The sequence below is a fragment of the Pongo pygmaeus genome, chromosome 2, assembly GCF_028885625.2.
Source record: "Pongo pygmaeus isolate AG05252 chromosome 2, NHGRI_mPonPyg2-v2.0_pri, whole genome shotgun sequence".
Taxonomy (NCBI): Eukaryota; Metazoa; Chordata; class Mammalia; order Primates; family Hominidae; genus Pongo; species Pongo pygmaeus.
In genome coordinates this window covers 193013516-193035450 of record NC_085930.1, presented here as the reverse complement: position 1 = coordinate 193035450, position 21935 = coordinate 193013516, and the positions used below count along the sequence as shown (strand labels likewise).

Genomic DNA, 21935 nt, shown 5'->3' with positions numbered 1-21935 from the left:
CCTGTTAACAACTCTGCAACATAGATGAGGCAAGATGCGTTTTCCAGAGATGGGATAGGAGGCTGAGTTCATAGGGACATTCCCTCTAGAGTCCAACATTAATTCACATCGTGCTTTGGGCAGACCAGGCAAAGAGGCAATGAAGACATCTCTCTGTCCCTCCTTTGTGACTGGGAAAAAGTCAGAAGTCCCTGTAGCACCTCCTGGTCCATAAAACCCCTCAATGCTGGAGCCTCTGTGCGTGGCCTGGGGAGGCCAGAGCCCGGCTGTGGCCCGAGAAACCTTGCTGTCCACAGCCCCCTCCTGATTGCCCACGAGGGTGCTTCACTTTCTCCTCTTGGCTTCTCTGGGGACCCGTGATCACTGCCTTCAAAGGCATGCACTCCCTGGCCCGTGGGCCTCTTGGGCTGTGCCGCCTCCACCGGCATCTGAAGTGTGGGGTACCCAGGAACATGTCATGGCAGCCGTCTCCCTCATTCCATACACTTCTTGAATGGGTGCACTTCCTGAAGCCTCAGTTATCTGTGAGGATTCTGAGCTCCAGACCCATAGAATCCCTCTGTACTCTTAGTAAATGTGTCTACTACAACACACACATGGTTCCAGGTGCTGGGACCACCCCCCGCCCTGCACAGGCCCCTTGAATAGCACTCGGCTTAAGGAGTGACATGAGCAATCAGTGAAGTCTGAAACCCGGAGCCATTCGAGATCTCCCTCTCTCGCCTCTCATTTCTAGAATCCAGCCCCTCAGCCCTCCCAGTGCCTGTGCCTCCGTGGTGGTCCTCACTTCTTAGTCCCTGGACTGTTGAGCCTGTTCTTCCAGCTGGACCCTGTGCTTCTCCATATGCCTGCCAGAGTGCTAAAAACACGTCTGTCATTCCTTTGTTGTCACCTGTGAAAAGCTTTTATTTATTTGGGACAGGGTCTCTCTCTCTCGTCCAGGCTGGAGTTCAGTGGTGCAATCATAGCTCACTGTAGCCTTGAAGTCCTGGGCTCAAGCCTCAGCCTCCAAGTAGCTGGTACTACAGTCACACACTACCACGCCTGGCTAATTTTTAAAAGTTTTTTGTAGAGACAGGGTCTTACTATGTTGCCCAGGCAGGTCTCAAACTCCTGGGCTCAAGCAGTCCTCTTGCCTCAGCCTCCCAAAGTGCTGGGATTCCAGGCATGAGCCACCCGCACCCGGCCATATGAAAAGCTAAAATTCCTTAGTGTAGCCACCAAGACCCTCCATGGTCTGCTATCTCAGCTGAACCCTCCTCCCCGGTGAACTACATTCCCACCCGGCCCAACCACCCTTCCTCACAGCAGGTGGTGAGTCCAGCTTTCCCCAGCCCGCCTCCCTCTCATGCTGACCTGGCTTTGCCAGTTCAATTACACTTACTTCCGTCCGTCGCTACCACACTAAACCTCCTGAAGGCACCCGGAATTATTCCTAGCACATAGCAAGTGCTCTTTGACTGTTGTTTAATCAATGAAGTAATAAAAAGAGAGCTGTTCCCTTTTCCTGCGAGATGGAGAATTTTAGTCCCAAGCATCATCTGCCAGGCTGGCTAACCCAGGGCCGTGGCGCACAGCCCACAAAGAGTTCACTCTGAGCCGGCGCCTGTGTGTCATTTTCCAGGGTCTCCCCCTACACGTGGCGCCTTGCCTGCTGCCTGCTGGGCCACGGCCTGGCCTGCTCAGCTGACCTGCTGCCACTTCTGGGCAGCCGTCATGTCACTTTGCTACAACTTCAAGCTAAGACAGGCAATGTTTTGGGAGATGAATCTGTTTTCTGACTGGCCAGGGATGTGCTGCAGTCCTCTCCCAGGCGCAGACTGGATACCTTCCAAGTACAACCTTGAAATGGAACTCTGGGTAATTAATGCTGTCTCAGTAGTGTTATTAGTAATTGGTCTGCAGTGTATACCGAGAGCATGTGTCAAATATTCCGAAAGGCTTTTGTGAGTCGTCAGGGAGTTGTTTGAGACCGTGTCCTGCATTGAACAGACCTGCCTTTACGCTGGAGGATCCCTCAACAGCTCTGCCTGAAAACAGCCATGCATGCGCAGGAGGAAAGGAACTTGACAGCTTAGTGGCCAGTTCTGCGGCCGCTTTATCAAACTAAAGCCTTTGCAAATGGCCATGCTTTAAAATTAGGAATTTCAGAACCCAGGGAAAGGTCGATTGGTGGTGGCTAATGCCAATTGTAATGAAAAGTGGATTGGTTGTCACAAATGTAGACTAGCATCCTAAAGGCAAATAGGCGGCGACTCACAGGCTGACTGAAACACGTATTCTCCGGGAAGCAGGGCCCCGAGTCTTCTCTGACACCCTCATTGCTGCACCTGCCCCTGTGCCCGCGGAGTCCCTGCGGTGCAGCCTGGCACAAATGCAGCAGTCGCCGGGCGTCCCTAGGCCACATGGAGAACCTCCCGGCTGGCAGACTGCGCCCGGCTGCGACCATCCGGCCCTCGGCCTCTGCGAAGCCGGGGCCATTTATAAGATGACACTGAGGGAACTTTGGATTCAATTCTGAGGCATTCTTCGAGATGGACACTTGTAAATGACTGCAGGCGGTTTCCGGTGCCCCCTGGCGACGGTGCAGGCTTTCCCCCGTCCGCGCGCCCTCCGGCTCCAGCCGTGCGCAGCCGGCCCCGGCCAAGTGGGGCTGCCGCCGAGTGCGCCCCCGCCCCGGGACGCCCACTCTCGTGCCGGGGGGCGGTGCTGCGGCGGCGCGGGGCGGGCTGCGGGGGCGGGGACGCTGGGCGCAGGAGGCGCGGCTGGGAGCGCCGCGCGCCAGGAGCTGGGCGGCGGGCGCCGGCGCTGGCATGGCGTGGCCCTGTATCAGCCGCCTGTGCTGCCTGGCGCGGCGCTGGAACCAGCTGGACCGCTCCGACGTGGCGGTGCCGCTGACCCTGCACGGCTACTCGGACCTTGACAGCGAGGAGCCGGGCCCGGGAGGCGCCGCCTCCCGTAGGGGCCAGCCTCCCGCGGGCGCCCGGGATTCCGGCCGGGACGTGCCGCTCACTCAGTACCAGCGGGACTTCGGCTTGTGGACGGCGCCCGCCGGGCCCAAGGATCCGCTGCCGGGGCGCGGACCGGGGGCGGGCGGCCGCAGGGGCAAATCCTCCGCGCAGTCCTCCGCGCCACCTGCGCCCGGCGCCCGCGGGGTCTACGTGCTGCCCATCGGCGACGCGGACGCGGCTGCAGCAGCGACCACGTCGTACAGGTATGGGCGGGGTAGGGACCGCAACGAGTCCCCACCCTGTGGTGGGAGGACGCGGAGGCCCGGAGCCAGAGGGATGGGGTGGGCGGGAGAGCGGAGGCGCCTGGAGCCGGATCCACGCGACCTCGGAGCTGCCGGCGGCCTCAGAGGTCACCCCCGTTTGGTCCGTGGGCACTGCAGGCGGCGCCTTCGCTCCTCCGTGCCCGGACTCAGTGCTCGAGCACCCCCGTGCCGGGAGCGCACCGCCGAGCTCGCAGCCGCCCTCCTGGGGGCAGCCGTCAGAATGGCCTGCCTTCAGCTGAGTTGGAACCGGCCTCCCTTTTAACTCCCACCGCCGGGCCTAGCCGTGCGAGGGGTGCGCGCAGGCCATGTCCCCCAGCTGTCTCCAGTCACTGCCTTCTGTGCGGGCGTTGGTGGTGAGGACCGAGCGCGGGGTCCCGTGTGGGTGAGCCCTTCGGAGTCCCACTGTGACAGGGGCTTTCAGGGAGAACGGGTCCGCGGGCCCTCCCCGCCTCCCAGCCCAACTCTGCTCCTGGACAACCGAGGGCTTTCTCCCTTTTTTCCTCTTACCACAAAAGTCATTCATACTGTAGAAAGATGGGAAAGTACAGAAATTACAACAAAATAAATATCTCCTTAATCCCTCCCCAGACGAGTTCTTTCTACTCCGTAATGTGCATTTGGTGCATATGCATTGATATATTTTTACATGGTTAGATTCTTACTGTACACTTTTTTCACCAGTTGTAGAAGTCTGTCCGTGTTACTACATGTTCTGCAACATGAATTTTAATAAACGTGCAGTATTTTATCCTATGGATATGCCTTTATATCTTCAAATTTTATTTATCTACTTCCTTACCATTGACTATTTAGGGTGTTTCTAATGTGGGACTATGAAAAGCACCACTTTTCCTTTGATGCAGCTATTTCACTACTAGGAATTTTCCCTACAGGTATCCTGCAAGGTAGGGTGGGAGCTCAGGAGCGTAAGATATGTGGAGACGTTGTACAACAACCCCCTTGTCCTGCTGATGCAGGGAACTGGTTCATTATAGCACAGCCACGAAATGGGGTACTGAAACCCAGCGGATCTTAAATATACGCATACCAAAAAAGCAAGGTGCCCAGCAGCACGTAGGCTATTTGCGTTTTAAAAAGGGGTATTAATATACACACATATGCTCCAATAAGCACAGGATGCCCTGAAGGATGTCTGAGGAGATGGTACCGTCAGGGAGAGGAACTTGATGGGGACTGCCAGGGGTGGAAGGCTTTTCACTCTGCTCTTTTGAACGATTGCTTTTTTTTGCCTTTGTAACATGTCCATGTATTGCCTATCTTTTTAACTTTTTTTTTTTTTTTTTTTTTTGGAGACGGTGTCTCGCTCTGTCACCCAGGCTGGAGTGCAGTAGTGCAATCTCGGCTCACTGCAATGTCTGCCTCCCTGGTTCCAGCAATTCTCCTGCCTCAGCCTCCCGAGTAGCTGGGATTACAGGCTTGTGCCACCATGCCCAGTTAATTTTTATTTATTTTTATTTTTTATTTTTTTCTTTTTTGAGACAGAGTCTCGCTCTGTCGCCCAGGCTGGAGTGCAGTGGTGCCATCTCGGCTCACTGTAACCTCCGCCTCCCAGGTTCAAGCAATTCTCCTGCCTCAGCTTCCTGAGTAGCTTGGATTATAGGTGTGTGCCATCACGCCCGGCCAATTTTTTGTATTTTTAGTAGAGACGGGGTTTCACCATGTTGGTCAGGCTGGTCTTGAACTCCTGATCTCGTGATCCGCCTGCCTCGGCCTCCCAAAGTGCTGGGATTACAGTCATGAGCCACTGTGCCCAGCTGAGGGACTGCTTCTAAAAGCTAAGCCAGCCAGGCATGGTGGCTCACGCCTGTAATCCCAGCACTTTGGGAAGCTTAGGTGGGAGGATCACTTGAGCCCAGGAGTTCAAGACCAACCTGGGCAACATAGTGAGACCTTGCCTGTACAAAAAATAGAAAATTAGCTGGGCGTGGTGGTGCCTGCCTGTGGTTCCAGCTACTTGGGAGGCTGAGGTGGGAGGATCCCTCAAGCCTGCGAGGTTGAGGCTGCAGTGAGCCGTGTTTGTGCCACTGCACTCCACCTAGGCAACAGAGCAAGACCTTGTTTCAAATAAATAAAAGCTAAGCCTCTGCTAGAACATCCCTAGTAAAGAGGAGCCCAGCGCCATGCAAGTCAGCTCGCTCCATGGGCAGACTGTTGTAACTGACAGAAAGCGCTTCCTTCCCGGAGCTGAAGCTGTCTCCTTGCAAGCTCCACCCCTTGCCCTGCTCTGGTGCCTAGAACTTCAGCCGCTGGAATGCGCTGCACGCTCAGGACCCCTGGCCTTCCAGACTCTCCGCTATTCAGGTCCCTCCAGCTGGCTAGTCTAGGGCCTGAGCACTGCGGCTCAGTGTTGCCCACTCCAGCTTTAGCAGCTCAGCTTGAGCACGTGTCAGTGAATGCAAGACCCACCCTGCACCCACTGTCCCCCAGCGAGTTCCTTACAAAGTGCGGACCTATGAGGGAGCCTCCTCCTGGGGACAGGGAATGTTCTTTGTGTCTTGATAATGGTGGTGGTACCCAAGTGGTTACATTTGTCAAAAGTCATCCAGCTGTACGTTTTTAATGGATGAATTGTATGGTTTGGAAATAATGCCTTGATACGGTTGGGTTTTTGGGGGTTTTTTTGTTGTTGTTTGTTTTGTTGTTGTTGTTGTTGCCCAGGCTGGAGCGCAGGGGCATGATCTCAGTTCACTGCAGCCTCAACCTCCCAGGCTCAAGTGGTTTTCCCACCTCAGCCTCCCGAGTAGCCGAGACCACAGGCGGGCACTGCACGTGGGTTTGTGTGTGTGTTTGTGTGTGTGTGTGTGTGTGTGTGGGTGTGTATGTGTATTTTAGAGATGGGGTCTATGTTGCCCGGGCTGGTCTCAAATTCCTGGGCTCAAGCGATCCTCCTGCCTCAGCCTCCCAAAGTGCTGGAATTAAAAGCATCAGCCACTGTGCCCAGCTTGGTTTTTAAAACTAATAAAATTGGGGGATAAGTTCATACCTTTTGGCTCTTTAATTCCACAGGTAGGAATTTATCCCAAAGAAATGATGATATGAACAAAGATTTAGCTGTAAGGATGCTTATCACAGAAGTTTTTTTTTTTTATTTTAAAGTTAAAAAGAGGCCGGGCGCAGTGGCTCATACCTGTAATTCCAGCATTTTGGGAGGCCGAGATGGACGGATCTCCTGAGGTCAGTTCAAGACCATCCTGGCCAACATGGTGAAACCCCATCTCTACTAAAAATATAAAAATTAGGCCGGGCATGGTGGCTCACCCCTATAATCCCAGCACTTTGGGAGGATGAGGCGGGCAGATCCCAAGTTCGAGACCAGCCTGGCCAACACAGTGAAGCCCCATCTCTACTAAAAATTAGCTGGGCGTGGTGGCACACACCTGTAATCCCAGCTACTCGGGAGGCTTCATGAAGCAGGAGAATCCATTGAACCCGGGAGGTGGAGGACGCAGTGAGCCGAGATAGAGCCACTGTACTCCCGCCTGGGCAATAGAGCAAGACTCCATCTCCCAAAAAAAAAAAAAAAAAAAAAAAAAAAGCAGTCCCTCATCTGTGTGGAACATATGGTGAGTGAATGTCCTGCCGGGTCCTCCCAGCTCTGGTGACGGTAAAGGTGCTAGCTGTCACCTTCTCTGCTTTAACACACACCAGGCTCAGCACTCCCTGAGGTTAGCCCCCCTGCGGCCTTCATGTAGTGCTTGCCGTCCCCATTCTACAGACGAGGAAACTGAGTGGCTGGCACAGCTCTGAATGGCAGAGAAGGGAGTGGAACCCGTGTGACTTGCCCCAGAGATCAAATTTGTAGCCCCCATGGGTTTTCATCCCTTAAGAGCTGCCTCCTTGGAGTCACTTGCTTTCTTGAACTGTGTCCTGAGGCCAGCTGTGGAAAAGCCTTGACAGACAGGAGTCGGGGCTTGTTGGGGGTCTTACCTCCTGGTGTGTAAATTCAGGTGGGTCAGCCTCTCTTTTTTTCTTTTGCTTTTTTTTCTTTTTTTTTTTTTTGAGACGGAGTCTCACTCTGTCACCAGGCTGGAGTGCAGTGGCGCCATCTCGGCTCACTGCAAACTCCGCCTCCTGGGTTCAAGCGATTCTCCTGCCTCAGCCTCCGGAGTAGCTGGGACTACAGGCGCCCGCCACCACACCCAGCTAATTTTTGTATTTTTATTTTTTATTATTTATTTATTTATTTGAGATGGAGTCTCGCTTTGTTGCCCAGGCTGGAGTGCAGTGGCGTGACCTTGGCTCCCTGCAACCTCCACCTCCCGGGTTCACGCCATTCTCCTGCCTCAGCCTCCCAAGTAGCTGGGACTACAGGCACCCGCCACCATGCCTGGCTAATTTTTATGTATTTTTTTTTTACTAGAGACGGGGTTTCACCATGTTGGCCAGGATGGTCTCGTTCTCTTGACCTCATGATCTGCCCGCCTTGCCCTCCCAAAGTGCTGGGATTACAGGCGTGAGCCACCACGCCTGGCCGGGTCAGCCTCTCTGACCCTTTCTTCATCGGAAAAGCAAGAATAGCAAGAGTTTGGCTGCCTGGACCCCTGCCCCCAATTCGAGCAGAAACACAGGATCACTGCTGAACTTGACCCCCCCAGTGACATGCCAGTGGGCCTCTGGGACCCCCCACCTTCCAGCTCTGGGACCTGGCACAAGCCACTCCCTCCAGCCTTGTCTTGCCAGATGCACATCATCTAAGCAAACTTTTAAGAAATTCAGAAGGCCAAGGAAACGAACAGAGCCAGGAATCCCAAAGATGTGAGGCCACTCCTAACTCAGGGGTCTTAAGGGACTACCCAGGACCCCCAGGCCTCAGCTTCTCCACCCCTGCAGGGCTTGCCTTGCTGGCTTCTGGTCTGCATGTGAGTTGATCTGCCTTGCCTGCCTGGCCACATGGGCACAGCAGGTCCTACCCACAGCCAGCCTGGCTCCTTCCACCTGACAGGCCCCCTCTGAATTCTCTCTGGGCCGTTTGGCACCTTTGGCCCAGGTGCTAGCCCCGCCCATTTCTGGAAGGCAGTCCTTGCTCCCTGTCGCTTCCCTCCTTCCTTCCTAGGTGGGGCAGTTAACGGGCTGATCATTCGAGTTCCGCAAGACTCCGGCCCCACTTTACTGAGTGCCCGAAATGAAGACTCACAATGACCTCAGGCACTTGGGTCAGCAGCCCCACTTTTCAGAAGAAACTGAGGCTCAGGGAAGTTGAGCAATTTGTCTGAAGCCATATTGGGCTGAGAACCCAGGCCTCCCAATCCTCCATCTGGGGCCGATGCCGGAACATGCTTGAGCACTGTAAGGGGGACACAGCAGGCAGGGAGGCCTGTATTTCTTACTAATCTTGGCCTGAACCATTAGTCTGTTTTCTTTCTCTCCAGGCAGTCACTGGGTCCTGCCAATTCCATCTTTAAGATCCCCTCTCCCATCTGGGCTCCAGCCCTGGGTCCCTCCTCTGGCGGCTGCCAGGATTGCTGTAGTCTGTGGCTCTGGTCGCTTCCTGCTCTGAGATCCCCTGCAGCCACCTCAGGGCAGCAGGCTCAGGATGCCAGGCCCAAGGCTCAGCGTGGGCACACGAAGTGTTTTGGGGACAGAAGGGCACGCCCAGGGGAGGACCTGCTTCCCCAGGAGGAACAGAGCAGCAGATGGTTTGGGCAGCTGGTCTTTAGAAGCTCGCGGATTCGAGAGTCAAAATTACCTGATGGGGCCCCGGCCCAGCTCTCCTCCTGGCACCCCAGTGCTGGCCATGGACACAGCCGTTCCCTGCCCACACAGCCTGCCCAGTGGTGCCCCAGCTGTGCAGCTGCCAAGGAGAAAGGCAGCTTTGTTGACCTCAGGGCCTGAAGCCCAACCCTGGCAGTGTCCAGCCTGGGCAGGAGCAACCCCACGCACATGTGGGTGCCAGGCCCGGCTAGCTGGACACTTCAACCTTGGCCAGGTGCTCCTGGGACACAAGGACTTCTGCCTTCTGAGCTCCCCATCTTGCAGAGGAGTGGGTAGAATTAAAGGAGGTCCCTTTTGTTCAGAGAAATGGAAGCACTGTCTTTTCATGGAGAAAGCTGCTCCCGGGACATGGAGCTAGCGGTGCCAGCCTCATCCTCTCCCTCCAGGGCCCGCCTTCCCCCATCACACCACCCTCCCAGCCACAGGCTCAGCAAGAGCGCATGATCCACTCCCTCCAGCATGCACAGAGCTGTGCAAAGGCCAGGCCACCTTGGAGTCTTTTGAGATGGTCACTGCGATCCATTCTTCTGCATGCGTTAATGAGACAAAGTATAAAAAACTAGAAGTTCTGAGCCTTATTTTTCTTTTCAGTCTTAAGCGGGTTTGGCGAGCCAGGGCTGTGCCCGGTGCTGAGGGCATTTGCTCTTCAGGCGTAAGTGGCCACCATGACCTGGGTCTCTTGAAGCAGCCTGGCTCTGGAGGGGCAGGTGTGGGAGAATTGCAGGGGGTGCAGGTAGAGCGCCGGGGCTGCTCATCTCCAAGACCCAGCAGTGCCAGGTGCTGGCGCGTTCTGAATGAGACCCAGGTGCTGACTGAGCTCTGCCCTGACCCTGTCGCTCGCCTGCAGTGTGAGAATAAGCTTCCTCTCCTACTTCCTTAGGGGCTGGGGTGAGCCCAGATTTCCCAGTGGATCGCTGAGGTGAGGGGCCAGGCGGCCACACACCTACTTTCTCCTGGAGCTGGGCCTGCGCAGGAGTGCGCTTGCCTTGCCAGTTCTGTCTTTGGGAAGATGATAAGGACTGCCTGGAGCTAAGGGTTTCAGCAATTGGCAGGGCCGTGCATGGGGCAGAGCAGCAGCCCCTGGCGAGTCGGGAAAGGGATGGCTGACCCTGTGCAACGTTGTGACCGTGTTCTCTGTTCCAGACAGGAATTCCAGGCTTGGACTGGAGTGAAGCCCTCAAGATCCACAAAGACAAAACCAGCCCGAGTCATCACAACCCACACTTCGGGATGGGACAGCAGCCCTGGGGCCGGCTTCCAGGTCAGCCTGAAGCTGGTGCGGCAGGGGTGTGGGTATAGAGGCCTCTTTCCCCCGGTAGGGATTAGGAGCCAGATTTTCATGGTGCAAAATGGAATTATGACCAGGGACAGCAATGCCAACCAGATGTCCCGAACAAAAACCCAAGGTACTTCTTCATCATTAGCCAGCTGGGTGGCCCTCTAGTGTTGGCCTCTGGTGAGCAGGGTCTCTCTGCCTCCTAAATCCCCATCTTACCCTTGGCCACTGAACGCTAGTGACTGGCCTGAGTACCACAGCATTTGTGTAAGAGGAAAGAGACGATGGAAGGGAGTGGGGGCACCTCAGCTCCGATTCCCAAGTGTTCAGGGAGCAGAATGCAAGGTCCGTGTGCCACTCAGCTGCTAATGCAGTGGCGCCTGTGACGGTGGGCAAGTCCCCTCCGACCCTTCAGGTCTCAACTCCTGGAGGAGGAAGAGGATGGGAGGGGATTTTTTCCTGGAGCTGGGTGGGCGGGGAGGGTAGGGAGTTAAGGAAAAGTCCCACTGATATGTGGCCACACTTCATTTTTCAGGTCCCAGAGGTGAGGAAGAAGTTCACTCCTAACCCCTCTGCCATCTTTCAGGCCTCAGCTCCCCGGATTCTCAACGTGTGACTGCCTGCACCGTGACACCATGGCTGCTGACAGGAGAGGGCCGGGGAGCGGCCTCAGGACCCACTGCCGCGGGGCTGGGCGAGAGCATGGCATGGGCCCCTGCGGGAGGGCACAGCCCCTCTCAAAGCTGTCGCCAGGGCCGAAGTGCTGGTGCGGGGCAGATGCACCGATGGACTTGGCACACCCAGCTCAGCTCAGCCTCAAGTGTCCTCGAGAAGCCTGTGGAAGGCTCCCGCGTTCGTTAACTGCCATCTGGCCATCTCTCAGTTTTGAAATCTGAGGAGCCTGAGGATCAAGTCAGTTGGGAACCGAATTGGTCCATGGAAGCTGAGGAATGTGGACACATCCGGCCCTTGAAAGAACCAGTTATGTCCACTTTTGGTGGATTTCCCAGGATGCATGAGCACTTGATTGATTTTATAACCTATAGTGAGACCCTTGGCTCTTCCTACAAATGGCCCCTGCAGTTGAAGCTGTCGGAATCTTGGGCCGTCACCTGCATGACTCATGGTGATGCCGAGTATCCAGGAGGAAATTTCCAGAAGAAACAGACCGTCAGTCACGGGCTTCCACTTCACAGACCTCCTTACGGCCAAGATGAGCCTCATGTTTTAACAAAACATTTCTTGGGATTGAAAGAATCATATTTACCTTGTGGTAGGTTCTAAAGACCGAATCCACATTTTGTTACTAATGATGATTTTCCCCCTAACATAAGGATGACGAGCAGGGCATTATCGTACACACTGGCTGAGAACTGGAACTGTTTTTGGGAAGGTGGCATTTGTCTCATTCCCTGAAATACCTTAAAATGTCCTCTACACCAACCCTTCCCCTTGTGTCTACCCTGCGCACATGTACAGTGACGGGGAACTCACCACCTTTGAAGAGGCAGTTCATTTTCTTTGCAAAGCCCTCTCCTGACTTCCTCCGTAAATTCCAGCCAGCATGGCGACATGGGCCACGCCCGGTCCCTTCTTTGCACAGCAGCCCTTCACACATTTGAAGGGTCTGTGTCCCTTTTTAAAGCTTAGAGGTACAAGCTCGGGACAGTCTTCAGTAAGGAAATTTGTGGATTTCCCTTTGGATCTTTCTTCCTCTCCAGCCCACAAGTGGCTCTAGTGAGACGAGCATTTAAGCTGCAGGTGGTGGCACTCAGGTCTCAGAGCCACCAGACGTGCAGGTGGGACAGTGGTTCCAGCTCCGGCTGCCCGGCAGTGTCCCTCCCAGGTGCTAGCCCTGGCAGGCACATCCCTCCCCTCATGCCAGCAAAGGAAATGCTCTTGATGAGAAGCTCGCTTTAAAGAAGCAGCCCAAACCGTGTGTTTATCCAAGGGGTTCTGCTATTCCAGACTTCACGGCTTGCATGTTTGATTTTTCTGAGAGAAAAGAGGCTGCCTGCTGGGTGTCTGTGGAAATGAGATTAAACTGTACAATCTCAGATTTTACTAAAATGCAAAAATGTAGTTTCAGTTTCTTAAATTATAAGCACAAGTCTTATGCTTGCTTTCTCCGGTCTCTTGGTGCTAAGGACTTAAGTGTGGCCCAGCTGCCGCCACGCCTCAGAGGCCTGTTGATCCTGAGCACTTCTTGCTGTGGGCCGCGGGGCACGTGTGTTAGGTGCAGCCCACAGAACCTACCCGTGCCCTACCCTCACCCAGGGGCCTCGGGTAAAGGGACTCTGAAGCTCCTCAGGCTCTAATCCCAGCTTCTCCACTCGCTACCTGTGAGCAACTGGGGTTCTGTTTCTTCACCTGAGAAGTGACGACGCTACCAGCTACACCTTGTGGCTTGCCAAGAGCATCCGTGTTTATGGGTGGGGTGCTCAGTACAGGAAATAACTGAGGCACAGGTGTTAGGATTATTTTTCCCTGCCTTAGTCCCCCCTCCTCACTTTCCCTGGGAGCCAGCTGTGTTCCCATCATCTGCAGCTCCCAGCATCCCCTAGCTTGATGCTGTGTGCTCACAGCCCCTCACCACCCCCAGCCAATGTCACCCTGCACAGCGCCCGGATGTGCGTTTGTTCTTTTCCTATAATGGGCTGGTCAGCTCTGCTGCACCTCTGCCAGGACCAACCGGGCCTGCCCCTTCCTGGCAGTGCTGGTGGGGCAGCTGCAGTGGAGGCCTCACCACACCAGACAGGCCTGACTGCAAGGCAAACAGATGGTCAGGAGCCTCTGCAACGCACAGCAGACAGCTTTTCACAAACACCAACTCCAGTGTTGCTCTGAGGGTGCATCATCATCATCAAGACAGGGTCTTGCTTTGTCACCCAGTGGTGTGAACACTGCTCACTGCATCCTCAACCTCCTGGGCTCAAGCGATCCTCCCACCTCAGCCTCTCGAGTAGTTGGGACCACAGGGGCATGCCACCATGCCTGGTTTTTTTTTTTTTTTTGCTGTCACCCAGGCTGGAGTGCAGTGGCGCAATCTCGGCTCACTGCAACCTCTGCCTCCCACGTTCAAGCAATATTCTCCCACCTCAGCCTCCCAAATAGCTGGGCTTACAGGCGCCCACCACCATGCCCAGCTAATTTTTGTAGAGACGGGGCTTCATCATGTTGGCTGGGTTGGTCTCAAACTCCTGACCGCAGATCCGCCCATCTCAGCCTCCCAAAGTGCTGGGATTATAGGCGTTGAGCTACCACACCCGGCCATTTTTTATTTATTTTTGTACATTTTGTAGAAACAGGGTCTCCCTATGGTTGCCCAGGCTGATCCTGAACTCCCGGGCTCAAGCAATCCTCCTGCCTCAGCCTCCACAAAACAAACACTGGGATTTCAGGTGTGAGCCACTGCACCCAGCCTGGCCTCTTTATGAGGACATGTGGGTTCTGCTGAAACTCCTTCCCACTCACTTAGGTCTAAATACAGGCCTAACATGTTCAGCAAGTGACCCAAGAAGCAATTGAGACAAGTCTCAACCATGTGGTCCCAACTCATAGCTATCTCACACACACATACATAATACGCATATAAGACTAAAAGGCACTGAGAGATGTTAGCAGTGATTATCTGTCTTTCAGAGGGGGAATTATGAGTAGTTTTTCAAACACATTTCCTATGCTTGCTGAAGTTTCTATAAACATTTTTGTAATAATTCTGTAAAGAAAAAGTTTTTAAAAATGCAAGCCGGGCATGGTGGCTCACGCCTGTAATCCCAGCCCTTTGGAAGGCCAAGGCAGGTGGATCACTTGAGGTCAGGAGTTTGAGACCAGCCTGGTCAACATGGTGAAACCCTATCTCTACTAAAAATACAAAAATTAGCCAGATGTGCTCGCTTGAACCCAGGAGGCGGAGGTTGCAATGAACTGAGATTGTGCCACTGCACTCCAGCCTGGGTGAGAGAGCAGACTGGTTTTTTTTTTTTTTTGAGAAGGAGTCTTGTTCTTGTCACCCAGGCTGGATGGAGTGCAATGGCACGATCTCGGCTCACTGCAACCTCCGTCTCCCAGGTTCAAGCGATTCTCCTGCCTCAGCCTCCTGAGTAGCTGGGATTACAGGCACCCGCTACCACGCCCGGCTAATTTTTATATTTTTAGTATAGACGGGGTTTTACTATGTTGGCCACGATGGTCTCAATCTCCTGACCTTGTGATCTGCCTGCCTCGGCCTCCCAAAGTGCTGGGATTACAGGCGTGAACCACCATGCCCAGCCCGGACTCTGTCTCTAAATAAATAATAAAAAGCAGTTCAACCTGTTAGCAAATTCCAGACAAAAGAAAATGTTAACTTTAATTATTTCACAACCCAAGCTGCCACTGCGGGAGCTGCCTCAAGCAGCCATGGGCTGCACTATGACGCTCTGCAGGTGGAAAGTCCTAAAGGTCCTTCCGCAAGTCGAGGGGGTTTGCAGGCATTTAAAACAAGGTCTCGCCTCTCTGTGCTCCATGGCACAGAACTCCAGGACTCAGGCCACGTTCCCAAAAGCAGCTTTTGAGAAAAGCTGGGCCCTGCAGCCCACCCCAGACTGGAAGAACCTCCCCTTTGAACAGGGTCAAGATGAAGCCCCAAAGCCAGCTCTGTTGGTCCCGTTCACACAGGGCTCCTTCAATCAATCACCTGGAGTCCAAGTCACGTAAGGTACTGCCTGTGACACTGATCTGAGCCTGCTCTGGCTCCTGCCAAAACCTTAGCTGAGACAATGAACATTTACGAAGGCAAGCCTAGGCACACCCCTCTCAGCCATCAGACTTTTGGACTCTCCATTCTGACTCTCAGCAAAGTCTGGTCCCCAGAAAGTTGCATACTTGGACTGTATCATAATGCCTTTGAAGAACCAAAGCTTTCAAAATCTTTCAGCTCTTATGTTTCTGGATTTTTCACTATTTCTGAGCCATATGCTAGCAGATGGTCACGGCATAAGGACCATGTCACAGGAGCGACTTCTTTCAGTCCTCAACACAGTCCAATTTTACCCTGCCAGATAACCCGGTATGTTTCTTTGTTAGACACGAGGAGCTGATTCTCTCTTTGCCTTGGCTTTAAGGAAGCTCTGAGCTCATTTATGCAGTTTTCTTCTGCCCCAAGCTGTCAGGAATAATTATGTCCATTTCCAAATTTTTTTTAGACTTTTATGTAACTGTAATCCTTTATTTTATATGGTTGCAACATTTTTTTTTTTTGGCAAGAAGTAAAGGAATTAACTTAAACATATCAATAAGAATCTACACCATCACCTCATCCCAGTGCAAGGAGAACCCTGCCTGAGTACCATGCTTCAAACTCAGAAACACCCACCACAAATACCAAAAGATTTATTGTAGACAATTTTGTTACACAATTATACACATTATGATACACGTTTGAAACATTAACACACGTGGAGACTGCTAAATCATTTAATATTTCTTTTGCAAAAAGATAATTTCTTTAGGCTGTCATACCTGCAATAACGAATCTGTTCTCATTTGGATCAGATCTTTCTCCCTCTGTCCTGGAGATCTCACAGTTCACTTTGCTGAAGCAATCTATCCACTTCCCTATCAATCTTGCTCACAGCAGTTCACGTATAGACTATTCGAGCCTTATATACTAAACTGTTAAGCCAGTGCGTGCCCTATGCCCTGCTGAGAATAGATTCCTTCTGCACTTGCAGCCCTCAGATGCTGAATTAATCAATTTTTGAGACAGGGTCTCCTCTGTCACCAGGGCTGGAGTGCAGTGTTATGATCTGGGCTCACTGCAGCCTCTGCCTCCTGGGTTCAAGTGTTTCTCCTGCCTCAGCCTCCCAAGTAGCTGGAATTACAGGCACACACTACCATGCCCGGCTGATTTTCTGTATTTTTAGTAGAGACGGGGTTTCACCATGTTGGTCGGGCTGGTCTCGAACTCCCGACCTTAGGTGACCCACCCACCTCGGCCTCCCAGAGTGCTGGGATTACAGGTGTGAGCCACAATGCCCGGCCCAGATGCTCAATTTAAAAGGCAGAGTTTATTCAGTCACTCCTCGCCTTACCTTCCTGACTCAAACATCTACAGGACCCAGGAAAACAGGAATTATGTTGCTTGGGTAAGTTTCTCTGACTCTGACTCACAGGTTTCCGATTTTCCTGGAGCAGAATAGAAGAGATTTCTGACCGGGCATGCATTGTTTGTTCTGCCTTCCACACAGGCTGTGTTAGGAAGTCTGAGATGGGGCGCCTCCAATGGACCCGGGCACCTGGCAGCGCCACCTTCTCCTGCCTGCCACTCCCTCCCATCGAGGGGGCCTCTGCTTGTGGACACAGCCTAATCTCACTGCTTCTGGGCACTGGCATCCTTATTTCTGGGCATGGGCAGTTACTTCTCCAACTTTAAGGCACTCACTGGTATTTCTTTTAAATACTTTTCTTCTTGGGAAAAACTCCTTAAGAGAGAAGAGGACACACAATCCATGGATAGGACAGACGACCCCAGAAGAGCCTGCCGGGCGCTGCTCCCCACTGGCCACTCAGCATGGGGTCAGCAACAGAAGCTCCTGCAGACCATGCTGATGGCGTGGAGCCTGCGATCTGCTTCGCACACACATGTAATGCTGCTACACTTCTGCCAAGTGTCTGGGACTGGTGCACACTGTCTATTCCTAGCATAGTGAGTTTTCTTGGTTATAATCAAACCTCTTCCTGACTCCCGTTGGGACCTCTCCGTCCCTTGCCACTGCTTTGACAATGGTTCTAGTAATGCTCCTGTGCTCAAAAAAGGAATTCTGCTCAGTCTGCCGTCTCTCAGGCCTTCATGGTTCTTTGTTCTAGGTATGGCCTCTTCCTATAGCTGACTCACTTGGGCTCAGAGTACAGCCCCTCCACACCAACGCCAGGCAGGGGAGAGAACCACTTGCTGAAGGCTGAAGCCCAATCTCTCTCTTCAGGGTAACTGCTGGAGCTACTGGTAACTCCAGTCCACAAAATGGGTGAAATCTCTAGCCTGCCACTCATTTTCTACCTCCTGGGGAGGCAGGCTCAAGGAGCCCCCTTGAGCACACCCGAGGAGAAGGGCCTGAGGCACACGGCCTGGCCCGCTCTCGTGGGGCCTTTACAAAGATTGCAGAAACGTTGGCCGACAAAGCACGGATCCACTGACAGCCTCACTCCACACTCAGGAAACAAACTCCTGTCCTAGGAGGATTTCATCTGGAGTGGAGCGTGCTGGTGACACGCGGGAACAGGCAGCGGCAAAGGTTGGGTAGCCATGACATCCCAAGTCGCACTGGAAACCACCTCCTTCCCGAGCAAGCAGGGTCCTCAGTTACAGCTTCGCTGCGCCTTCAAAGCCTGCTTCTCCAGGGCACCTCACTCTGCTCACTGGTCTTCATTCAATATTCCCATGTGTTTGTTTGTGAGAAAGTCCAGAAAAGGAATGTTGCAAATGGCCTGGTGAATATTACTCACTGTAATTTCTTTGGGAATCCTGGTCCAAAAAACAAAGGGTGTTACCAGGTGAAATTCTCTCACATGTATCTCATCATTTATTCACTTAACTCACTACAGGGACCACCCCAGGCAGAGGCCCTGTGGAGGGGGCTCCTGAGCTACAGACACAGCTTAGGGCCACTCTGGGGTGGGGTCTGCCTTCCTAGGCACAGGCGTGAGAAGCATGCCAACAAGTTGGTTGAATGATTAGGAAAAAAGATTCTGAGAACTGAGAAAAGCGGATGGCAGAATGGAACGACACATTTGTGAGTGAGTCTCAGCAGACCGAAAGCTGAGTCAAAGCACCACAAAACTCTGCGACCTTATTTCCCATCTCCTGGAAAGATGGGAGACGGAGCCACGCCAGGCCAGGCGTGATGTTAATCGTCCCATCAAAAGCACCCAAGCCACTCTACCCCTCCAGAACAGGGAGCACAGAGGTGAGCAGGGGCCACAGGAGGCCCCTGGCTCACCTGTGGGTCCAAGCAGGACAGTGGGCAGCAGGACCGGAACTCTTGGTTCCCCTTCCTTTTCTCTAAAGACGTCTATGTTGTCTGATATATTCCTGTGAAGTTTCATCTAATATTCCTCTGATTTAGGCTCTTCATGTCCTCAGGCACTTCGCTACAATTTTATAAATCTGTGACAGCCTTTAGCATAATGCAATAAAATAATATTCTTTTCGTTTGAAAGAAAAGCAGATGTGGCCTATCTACCATCCTTTCAGGGCCTAGGAAAAGACTGAAACTCAGTGTCTCAATCAAAGAAATGAGAGTCAGCAAAGAGCACTGGTGAGCCCGGGGGCCTCAGAGCCAATGAGACCTGAGTCGGAAGTCCAGGTCTACACTGTATTTGCTGGGAAAGCTGGGTAAGATTACCTTTCAAAGCCCGGTTTCCTGATTTTTAAAAAGGGAATCACAGTTCTGCAATGAAAAATTAGGTAATATATGCAACGCTTGGCCCTCATGTCTGACATGTAATGGACACGGTTATCTTTAATTGCAAAGCTAATATTTATTCAACCCTGTAATAAAACAGAGTCCTAGCTGTCTGTGAAGTAATGAGGAGGATATAAACCTCTGAGCAAAGCTAAGTGAGCTTTCACAACCATGAGGTTCTCTAAAAATGACAGAGCAGATCCTTGAGCTCATCTGGCTCTAAAGTGTCCTAAGCACTAACTCCATCTCCTACTGGATTGATGTAAGTATAAAACAACTTCATGGGCAATTCAACTGTTAGGAAAGAGGTGTAAGCCTCACACCACAGACTGCAGAGATAGTAATACCTGTTGTGAGAAGCTGTCTGGTATCCAACTGCCAAAGCCTGTCTCAGGATATCATTCACCAGCTGTTCTGTAGCCTATAACGGAAGATGCTGTTATTCTTCAAATGGCCATCTGCTTGCTGGCAAGAAGGGACGCATTTAACCCCATCCCTTACCCCAAATGTTTGAAACAATTGCAACTAGGGATTAAAAAGTCCTTAAGAAAAAATTAAAGGTCTCAATAATAGACCATAATGATAAAGGCCATGATTCTGAGAAGTTATGAATTGGAGTGATTTTCATTCATCAGACATTATTCTATTTATTTATTTATTTTGAGATGGAGTCTCACTCTGTCGCCCAGGCTGGAGTGCAGTGGCGCGATCTTGGCTCAGTGCAACCTCCACCTTCCGGGTTCAAGCGATTCTCCTGCCTCAGCCTCCCAGGTAGCTGGGATTACTAGCCGAGCGCCACCAAGCCCAGCTAATTTTTTATTTTTAGTAGAGACGGGGTTTCACCATGTTGGCTAGGCTGGTCTCCAACTCCTGATCCCAAGTGATCCGCCCGCCTCGGCCTCCCAAAATGCTGAGATTACAGGCATGAGCCACCGGGCCCAGCCCTAGACATTGTATTTAAGGAAAGCAGTTGTTACGGAGGTATCCCTATTCTTGGAGAAGATCCACGAGGAAAGGAACTGCTGAGCTAGGATCAGGCTGGGGAAGGAGGCTGCGGAATTTTCGTCCCCTTGCCAGGGTCAGGACAGTTGGGGCTGTTTGCTGCTGTGACATGTACAGAAAACCATAGGCTTTGTCTCTGTCACCTCCTAAAGCAACGAGCGCACTGACCACCACCCCCAGAATACATCTTAGGAAGCACCTGAAACCACATGAGTCAGAGGAAACATAACTTAGTCCATTTAAAAATCAGAAAGAAAAAAAAAAAAAGAGAGAGAACTTAAGCCCAAATAAGATGAGAAATTTTAAAGCCTGTTATCTTTGTTCCTTTTCTGTCCTTGCCCCTTACTCCAAACCGCCTGGGATGCAACCATCCTTCCTGGCTGGCGTCCTCTGTGGGCACGCACCTTCAGGATCATGTCCTCCACCACGGACGCATACACGTTCCTGTGGAGCGCCACGGGCTGCAGGGCGATCCCAATCTGGAAAAGCAGAAGAAAGCCGTTTGTTCGTATCACTGCTTTAGAAACAGCCTCCCTCCAAACAAGCATGCCTCTCTGACACACACAGATGCCTGGTTGGAAGAAGGATTCTGCAAACATGCTGGGCAAAATTCACGGGAAAGGAACACGGAATATGACATCTAGAAGAATGTTATCTTGTTTTTCCACATTTCTGGCTGATTTTTAAACTATGACTATAATCCTATTAAAATCTCTCAAATCTCCCTCGTGGGAGAACATGGTTGGGATCTGCCATGAGTTCTGATAAGCGATCAACACTCTGGAAGGTCTGGAATCGGACTCCAATGTCCTGTTTGCACTTGGAAACTGCATCTTGCCCATTCTTCATGGCATCCAATGAAAGCACACTGTCTTTCACCTCGGGTCCTGACCAACTGGCAGATGCTGAAGAGCTGTTAGGCTCCAGCAGGGTGGATAAATACCCCTCTTCTGTATGGTAAGGTAGGTGCACACCATCTGCACCACAGGCGGGGCACTCAGGAGCTATCAACACATCAGGGGAGGATTAAGCACTGACGCGCAACTCAGAGTACGACATGCCTCATGAGGGAAAGGTGCTTCTACTGAGGCAGATGAGAAAAAACGAGATGAAGAGTAATCAACCGTTTCTATCTAGCCAGCTCTGCTTCAAGTCTGCGCTCGACAAGCAACCTTTTCACATGTAATTAGCATTTCTGCCCAAGGGCTCTGATGCAGGAACGTGGGAGCCCTGAGAGCACACCTGGTCAACCAGGCAGAAGGAAGTCAAGCATTTACGCCACCAGAAGAGTCTGGGTCTGAGTCTGTGTCTGTGAGGCTGAACATCTGAACATCTAGCTCTGAGTCTGGTCTGCTGCATGAACTATTACCACCACAACCCCTACCTTCTGTGTGACATCCCCAATAAATTCAGACCCTGGGGTTGGTGGCAGGTAGAACTTGACTTCCTCTTGTTTCTCTTCCTGCTCCTTCTTGATGTTTATCTTCACTGGCTCGGAGAGGCTGAGGACGTCCACCTCCTCCTCATTCTCGGGTTCCCTTTTCTGGAACTGTTGCAGGTCCTCCAGTTTGCGGCAGAGGTTGTCAGCAGAGGAGAATGATGATGGGCACTCTGAATGAAAGGCAAGCGGTGTTACGACAGCTGTGGGGCCAACAGAAGAGGACTTCCCGTCTCCAAGAGACCCATGGTCTGAGGAAGGGGGATAAGCATCAGGGGAGCTGACCTTCTTTCCAGTTCTAACATTCTATGGATCTATGATGAGAACTAGTAATTCATGAGGGAGAAAGGCACAAACACAGGCATCTTGTGTGTGATCTATGTAAGGTAACTGCCATCTAAGACGAAAGAGTACGAATTCTCACTTCTGCCACCAAAAACCAGGCCATCCCCCTCCCTCTGAGTATTAAGGACTGACCTGACTTTTCCTCATCTCAAATCTGGAAAATTTAGAAATGCAGAGTGAAGAAAATAAAAAGAATCACCCCTATTCTCACTGCTCAGAGAGCAGGACTGTTAACATTTCAATGTATATTATGGGTCCAGTCTCTAATAAGGTGATTTATACAAAGCCTAATCAGGAGTGTGAGGACCTTAAGGCCAGGTTTAGGGCACTAGTGCCCTTCCACTTTCTGGATGAGTGTGTGAGGTCCACACCAGGTACAAGATTTAAGGGCACTCAGCTCCTGGCCGTCTGTTTTACTGACTG

The 21935-nt window shown here is 52.3% G+C and overlaps 2 protein-coding genes across 18 annotated transcripts in view; one reads left to right on the top strand and one right to left on the bottom strand.

Moving 5' to 3' along the window:
• The first annotated feature begins 2770 nt into the window (after positions 1 to 2770).
• Positions 2771 to 12361, top strand: MAP6D1 (MAP6 domain containing 1). Of its 2 annotated transcripts, none has more exons than XM_054479994.2 (3): positions 2771 to 3214; positions 10151 to 10268; positions 10819 to 12361. In XM_054479994.2, the coding sequence occupies exons 1-3, from the start codon at positions 2814 to 2816 to the stop codon at positions 10897 to 10899; spliced, it is 600 nt and encodes a 199-aa protein (XP_054335969.1). In that variant the 5' UTR covers positions 2771 to 2813; the 3' UTR covers positions 10900 to 12361. The 2 variants fall into 2 exon arrangements, with proteins under 2 accessions (XP_054335969.1, XP_054335970.1); XM_054479995.2 differs by having other exon boundaries at positions 2775 to 3214; positions 10870 to 12361.
• A 3278-nt stretch (positions 12362 to 15639) lies between these two features.
• The window catches only part of YEATS2 (YEATS domain containing 2), a 110285-nt gene continuing 103989 nt past the window's right edge, over positions 15640 to 21935 (bottom strand). For 15 of the 16 annotated variants that reach the window (XM_054479991.2, XM_054479992.2, XM_063662467.1 and 12 more), the window contains 4 exons: positions 21114 to 21340; positions 20134 to 20208; positions 19075 to 19148; positions 15640 to 17787 (listed from right to left, as the gene is read on the bottom strand). In XM_054479991.2, the coding sequence (XP_054335966.1) occupies positions 17679 to 17787; positions 19075 to 19148; positions 20134 to 20208; positions 21114 to 21340 (485 nt within the window). In that variant the 3' untranslated portion in view covers positions 15640 to 17678. Of the gene's footprint in view, positions 17788 to 19074; positions 19149 to 20133; positions 20209 to 21113; positions 21341 to 21935 lie in introns of those variants that run through there. The other variant, XR_008501392.2, reaches the window with a different exon arrangement.

Excerpts from the sequence above, each read along its gene's own strand:
- MAP6D1 (XM_054479994.2), top strand. The coding sequence starts at position 2,814 with ATGGCGTGGCCCTGTATCAGCCGCCTGTGCTGCCTGGCGCGGCGCTGG. Across the intron at positions 3,215-10,150 it reads GCAGCGACCACGTCGTACAG|ACAGGAATTCCAGGCTTGGA; the intron begins GTATGGGCGGGG and ends TCTCTGTTCCAG. Across the intron at positions 10,269-10,818 it reads GCCCTGGGGCCGGCTTCCAG|GTCCCAGAGGTGAGGAAGAA; the intron begins GTCAGCCTGAAG and ends TTCATTTTTCAG.